At 44.7% G+C, this 7,451-nt stretch overlaps 1 protein-coding gene across 1 annotated transcript; it reads left to right on the forward strand.

Annotated features, from left to right (window-relative positions):
* Positions 1-287: 287 nt before the first annotated feature.
* On the forward strand, positions 288-6,629 carry PRSS37 (serine protease 37). The gene is made up of 5 exons (XM_047763692.1): positions 288-321; positions 2,484-2,625; positions 4,565-4,818; positions 5,418-5,554; positions 6,380-6,629. The coding sequence occupies exons 1-5, from the start codon at positions 288-290 to the stop codon at positions 6,518-6,520; spliced, it is 708 nt and encodes a 235-aa protein (XP_047619648.1). The 3' UTR covers positions 6,521-6,629.
* Positions 6,630-7,451: the final 822 nt, after the last annotated feature.

The following is a 7,451-nucleotide window of genomic DNA, read 5'->3' on the forward strand; positions in this document are numbered from 1 at the left end:
CAGGAAGCCTAGGAACGAAGGCCAGGAACGAGGCCTCTTTGTCCTTCCCTGAGAGGCCCCAGGAGAGGCACAGACCCCACCTGCCCTGGAGCAGAAGGGCCTCCCTTTGTCTAACTGGGGCCCTCTTCTTCCTTCCTGTTTATGCTCAGAGCTGCTTTCCAACCCCACTGCGTGGCCCCGAACCTAACCATGTCCACTGATGCTGCCAGGTGCTCCTGAGAAGCCTGAGCTGAGAGGCCCGTTACTCTTTCACCTTCTGCGTATCACAGGGAAACATCTGGACTGCTATGGCACTCATTCTCTATCTGAGTGTCCTGGCGGGTATGTATCCATGACCTCCTATTCTGTCCTATAAGGCACAGGTTAGTGTAGGACGGAGAAAGGCACATACGGGCTGTGGGGAAGGTGCAGAAGAAGAGTCAAGAAAAATCGTCATGGGCAGAATCAGGGGTCATTAGAATTAGACCCCAGCCCAAGTTCTCGGGACAGGCTGACACCCCCACCCCCACCCCCACCCCACCGGTGCTAAGCTATGGGCTGTGTTACGGTGTACATCTGCCTTGGAGAATGCTCAACAGTGTGAGCGTTCCGCCCTGGTTATTCCAAAATGCGGGCCTCACCACACCATGGACCAGTCTCAGTGTAGTCATAACGGCAGGAATTCTTGACATCTGATTTTGACATCTGATCTAAGCTTTTTTCAAAAACTTAGACACTCGGGATGCAGGGAATAGAGGAGGTGGGGACAAAAGATGAAATGCAAGGGCCCTGTGTGCTGCACTCCCTGACAGCCATGAAGGTCTTTGGATGGCCGAACTTGCTGGGAAGGCCTTTCCCACCACTTCCCGACAGCCTGGGGGGGGGGGGGGTACCACACATTAGCTGTGTGAGCTTGGACAAGTTAATTAACCCATCTGTGCTTCAGTTTCTACATAAGAGGATATTACTACCTATATTATAGAGCCGTTGAGAAGATAAATAAATCCATGTAAAGCACTTGTCTCAGAACAAGAGCTCAATGTCTTATAATATTCCACCCTGTTCCCCTTGGGGTTTCTAACCTGTGTGAACACACAGGGAAGGGCATGGTGGGGGAAAGGCTTAGGCTTGGGGAAGGTTAGCATAAGAACCAAGAGCAGCTGAGACAAGGACAATATTTCTGAAACTAGAATCAGCCTTCCTCCCCTTTCTTCTCTAGGTTTTTTTTTTTTTTTAAATAATTCAATTATAAAAAGTTCTGCATGTTCATACTAGAAAATTTGGAGATACTGAAAATTAGAAAAATAAACATCATTCATATTCCCACCTCAGTCAACGCACACTAATGCTTCTTTTGAATTCACTCCCACGCTTTATTTATTTGCTTTTTAGGGCTGCACCTGCAGCATATGGAAGTCCCCAGGCTAGGGGACAAACCGGAGCTGTAGCTGCCGGCCTACGCCAGAGTCACAGCAACGTGGGATCCGAGCCACATCTGCGACCTACACCACAGCTCACGGCAACACCAGATCCTTAACCCACTCAGTGGGGCCAGGGATCAAATCTGTGTCCTCATGGATGCTAGTAAGATTCACTTCCACTGAGCCATGACAGGAACTCCTATTTATTTATTTTTAATGCCTTATTTTTGTTTGCTTACTTGTTTTTAGACAATTCGATTACTGGATTAAACGTACTTTATTTTTTTTTAACTTAAAGGTTATCAGTATTTCCTTTGCTGCTTAGTATTCTTTCTCAATACGATTTTAATATATATGATATTCCCTTTGTCATGCACTCCTGTATTTCAATGTCCAACATTATTATATTGGACATGACTATTTCCAATGTTTAGCTACAATAAATAGTGCTAAAAAATAGCACTCTTTTTCATAGTCTTTGTCTACATCTGATTATTTCTTTAGAATCAGATTTCTTGGCTGGAATTACAGTCAAAGGTGATGAACCATTTATAATTCTTGATGTTTATTTCTATACCGCTTTTCAAGAAGACAGAATCGATTCACTTCTTTCTTAGACTGAACACTATCAACATTAAACAAAAATGATTATTATAAAATTAGATAAAACTATATATCATTTTGATTTAAATATATATGTATTTATTATTATTATTTTTGCTTTTTAGGGCTGCACTGGCGGCATATAGAAGTTCCCAGGCTAGGGGTCAAATCAGAGGTGTAGCTTCTGGCCTATGCCACAGCCACAGCAACACCAGATCCGAGGCGGGTCTGCGACCAACAACACAGCTCACAGCAACGCCAGATCCCTAACCCGCTGAGTAGTGAGGCCAGAGATCAAACCCGCATCCTCATGTATACTAGTTGGATTCATTTACCCTGCGCCACAGTGGGAACGCTCACGTCCTTCTTTAAAATCATCCAGATTTCTTTCCAACTAGGAAGTTGTTGATTATCTTATCTGTTCTAAGAACATCATATATATACACACACACACACACCCCATATATATTATTTTCTCAGGGACATTTTTCTCCGCTCACTCGTCTGTGCAGAAAGATGACCATGCCCCCTATTTGGTCTACCTCAAGTCTCACTTCAACCCCTGCGTGGGTGTCCTCATCAAAAGCAACTGGGTGCTGGCCCCGGCTCACTGCTACTTACCGTGAGTGTTGGGCCCCCTCAGGCACTAAAACAGCTACTACTCATTTGGCATCACAGGTTCTCAAATAAAGACAACGTTCTCTTCAGGGTACATCCGGCAATGTCTGAAGAGATTTTTAGTTGTCAAATGGAGTTGGGGTGGGGGAAAGGTTGTGCAATAGCCTCTACCTAGTGAACAGAGAGGCCAGGGCCAGGATGCTGCTAACCAGCCTACAATGCACAGGACAGCCGCTCCCCCACCCCCAGTAGAGAATTGTCCAGCCCAAAATGTCCACAGTGCAGCTGCTGAGAAGTCCTGCTCTACATGTTATGTCTCCTCAGTCTCTCATTAGTTTTTTTAAGTTTTTTAGTAGCAATATGAACGTATTTTGTCAGTTAAGTGACTAGCAGATAACTGATGGTGCATTCAAATTTGATTAAACTGAGAAGAATTTATAAAAAAAATAATGATGAAAGTATGTTCCAGTTTTAGGGAAACACAGAGACTAGTTCAGTCCCGCCAGGTTTAGTGGTAAAAGGGAGAAGTTGCCATCCCTAGACCTAAAGGGGCAGGAGAGAGAACGATCACAAGGGGGGAGGGGGAGAGAAAAGAGGGGCAGGGGCGGGAGAAGCGCTGTGTGGAGAGACAGCCGTATTGGAGTTGTAACCTTTGGTTGAGAGGCCGTCCACAGTCCATCTGCGGCAACCCTGCAGGAAGGAAGATGGGAGGATAAAACTCCATCCTCGCCCTTCTCCCTCCAATTACTTTCTGGTGCTTCTTATTGGCCAAAACTCCATCAAATGCAAGAGGACATGAAACCCCCATTGGCTTAATCCACAGAGATCACTTTCCCAAGTACAGAGCAGGATGAAAGGGAGTTGTAAGTAGATCAGATGAAGCAAACAGGAGATGGCCAACACTCAAGTCACCTCATTCTCTTACCTCCACTAGAATGGAAATGCCCAATTGGACAGGCTGGAGCTGGAGAGGAGGGAAAACCCTATTTCTGTGGCACACATACTTCTCCCCTACATGAAGGACACTATATGAGAACACAGTAGTTCAAGGCTCTATCACTTAATTGTAATGACCATGGGTAAATACTCCTATGTGCCTCCATGACTGCATCTGCAAAATGGAGATTCAAAATAGAATCCACTTCATAGATTTGGTGTGAATAGTAAGTGATGGAATCCAGATATAGCATGTGGCACAGTAGCTGGAACATTTTAACAATCAACATCACCTGTGATGGTGATGATGATGATGATAATGGTGATGGTGATAATGGATGATGATGATGGTGATGATGATGACGATAATGATAATGATGACGAGATGATGATGATAATGATGATGATGATAATGATGATGATGGTGATGATGATGGTGATGGTGATGATAATGGATGATGATGATGATGATGATGATGATGATGATGATGATGATAACGGATGATGATGATAATGATAATGGATGATGATGATGATAATGGATGATGATAATGATGATGATGATGATAACGGATGATGATGATAATGATGATGATGGTGATGATGATGATAATGATGATGATGATGACGATGATGATGATGATGATGATGATGATGATGATAACGGATGATGATGATAATGATAATGGATGATGATGGTGATGATGATGATGATAATGGATGATGATGGTGATGATGATGATGATAACGGATGATGATGATAATGATAATGGATGATGATGGTGATGATGATGATGATAATGGATGATGATGATGATGATGACAATGGTGATGATGATGGTGATGATGATGATGATGATGATGATGATGATAATGATGATGGTGATGATGATGATGATAATGGATGATGATGATGATGATGATGACATGGTGATGATGATGGTGATGATGATGATGATAACCATGGTGATGATGATAACTTTACTTCCAACCCCTTATCCCTGCAGAAATCTGAAAGTGATGCTGGGAAATTTCAGGATCAGAGTCAGAGATGGGACAGAGCAGACAATTAACCCCATCCAGATTATCCGCTACTGGAACCACAGTCACAGTGCTCCCCAGGATGACCTCATGCTCATTAAGCTGGCCAAGCCCGCCACCCTCAACCACAAAGTCCAAACCCTTCCCCTCGCCACCAGCACTGTCAAGCCAGGCACCAACTGCCTACTCTCAGGTTTGGACTGGAGCCAGGACAACAACAGTGAGTGCATCTCCCACAGAAAATCGGGGTCATCAGTTATCCCAGAAGAAGAACATCCATGTCTATATAGCTTAAAAAGGAGGAGAATGGGTAGAGACCAAAGGGAGTGATCTGCCAATGAGTGAGTGGTCTGCCAAAAAGAGACCCTCCCAGAAGTCCAAAGCTGCTCCTTTCCCAGGGTGTCTAATGTCCCACTGCCCCTTCGGGGCTTTGGCCACTGGCATCACCAGGCCATCTGACCTTGCCTGGAGAGCACACCATGCCTGACTGTCAGAGGCACGTGGCACATTAAAGGGGCTGTGCTCCTCTCCCACGCTGGCTCACGTGACATGGAGAGGACACCTGAGAACTTGAGTCAGGTCACCTCTCATTCCTCCAAGACTGGACACAACAGAAAGAAAAGTCTTTTTAAAGAGCCATGAACGTTATTTTCAAAATCTCACGCTTGTCTCATAACCATGCACAAGATCATTTCTTCCCTTTTCCTCATGATTTTCTTCAGACACACACACTAAACACCAGCTGAAATGGAGGGTGGTGACTGGAGGGCCAGATAACAAAGTGAACAGGAAGGTTTCTTTTACCCCGTCTTCCCTCAGGCAGACACCCTGATTTAAGGCAGAACCTGGAGGCCCCTGTGATGGCTGATAAAGACTGCCAGAAAACCAAACAAGGAAAAAGCCACAGAAACTCCTTATGTGTGAAATTCGTGAAAGTGTTCAGTCGAATCTTTGGGGTAATCTTTCCTCTATATTCACCTTTCATTTACTTGTGTATGTCCCGTTAACTAGTTAATCATGGAATTTTTAAAAAAACAAAGCCCCTCATCCTCATAATTTTCAGACTTTAATAAGGCTACGGCAAAGCCTCCCATTATCTTCAGTAAAGGGCTCTCCTACAGATGTCTACATTCGTGATAGTGCATCATGCAGTCTCCATAGTTGGTAACGCTCTGCGAGGTTTTTATTCTCATAGCTGCAAGTAAAAATGGGTACTGCTTTAAAAAAATAATTCAAACTGGAGTTCCTATTGTGGCTCAGTAGAACCTGACTAGTATCCATGAGGATGCAGGGTCGATCCCTGGCCCTGCTTAGTGGGTAAGGATCTGGCGTTGCCAGGAGCTGTGGTGTAGGTGACAGACATGGCTCAGATCTGGCATTGCTGTGGCTTGCGGTGTAGGCCAGCAGCTATAGCTCCAATTTGACCCCTAGCCTGGGAACTTCCATATGCTGTGGGTGTGGCCCTAAAAAAAAAAAAAAAAATTTTCAAACTATTCATCAGTTGAAATAGCTTCACCAGTTCAAACAAATGGAAGTTTAACTCATTTTATGTGTGAGCCCTAGAAAGGTTTTTCTCTGAGTTCCCCAAGGTCACACAAGGCTAGTTATAACAAAGCTAGATAACCGACTCAAGCTTCCAGACTCCTGACTCCGTGCTCTCTGGGGAACGCCGAATGCTACCTTTCGACAGGGATCATCCCCGCGGGGGACCAGAGGGCTCCTGTTCAGAGAACTTCTGACCTTACCTGTTTTTCTCCCTGTCTCTGCATGATCCCTGGTAGGAGGTGGCTGTCGCTACTGTCATCTGCCAAAACAAGCTCCAGGGGATCGAGGTTGGCCAATTCATGGGCGGGGACGTGGGCATCTACACCAATGTTCAAAAATATGTAACCTGGATTGAAAACATCACTAAGAACAAATGAGGCCACGCGTCTCCCTCTGCTGCCCGCTGGCTCTGCCACCGATGCTATAAAACTTTCCCCAAACTCAAAATAAAACATCTGAATAGAAATATTTGGATGCATCACACCAGTATCTTATATTTTTTGTTTGTATCTCTGCCTACATCCCATAATGATCTGAAGAAGCAAGAACAAAATATGAAATGAGCATTCTCTACACTGTATTGGGTTATATCCATTGTCTCATTTAATGCTTTTCACAAGCCTTTGAGGTTATCTTTATTCTCACTTCACAAGTGAGAAAACAGACACTCAAAGAGTTCACTTAACATTATCCAGAGCTGGCAGATATCAAAACCTGGAATTGAACCCCCAAATGTCAGATTCTCAGTCCACTAGTCTTAGCCTCGAAATTGTAGCTAAGTCCGTAACATCACAACAGATGGAGGCTGCTATTTTTCTGCTACCTCTCTTCATTCAAAGGGCTTGAAGCTCCAAATTGTGACTGAGATCCTTCCCTAAGAATGGTCATGACTGGGCATTCCCACTGTGGCTCAGCAGTAACGAATCTGACTATGAGGACATGGGTTCGATCCCTGGCCCCACTCAGTGGGTTAAGGATCTGGCATTGCTGTGAACTGTGGTTTAGGTTGCAGATGCTGCTCGGATCTGGCGTTGCTGTGGCTGTGGTGTAGGCCAGCAGCTGTAGCTCCAATTCAACTCCTAGCCTGGGAACTTCCATATGCTGTAGGTGCGGCCCTAAAAAGATCCCCCTCCTCCCCCCGCCAAAAAAAAAGAATGGTCATGATTAATCTCTGTGCTACTCTGATAACAGCATGCTGCAGGGAGAGAGCTAGCGGATGGGTAGGAAGTCAAAAAGAAACTTCAGGACAGTGAGAACAATCACACATCAAGTCTACAGGGAAGCCTGGCAGTTCCAGAGCAAGATGAA

This window comes from Phacochoerus africanus, chromosome 16 (genome assembly GCF_016906955.1).
Source record: "Phacochoerus africanus isolate WHEZ1 chromosome 16, ROS_Pafr_v1, whole genome shotgun sequence".
In the NCBI taxonomy this organism is placed as follows: domain Eukaryota; kingdom Metazoa; phylum Chordata; class Mammalia; order Artiodactyla; family Suidae; genus Phacochoerus; species Phacochoerus africanus.

Excerpts from the sequence above, each read along its gene's own strand:
- PRSS37 (XM_047763692.1), top strand. The coding sequence starts at position 288 with ATGGCACTCATTCTCTATCTGAGTGTCCTGGCGG. Across the intron at positions 4,819-5,417 it reads CTGGAGCCAGGACAACAACA|GCAGACACCCTGATTTAAGG; the intron begins GTGAGTGCATCT and ends GTCTTCCCTCAG. Across the intron at positions 5,555-6,379 it reads TGTTCAGTCGAATCTTTGGG|GAGGTGGCTGTCGCTACTGT; the intron begins GTAATCTTTCCT and ends GATCCCTGGTAG.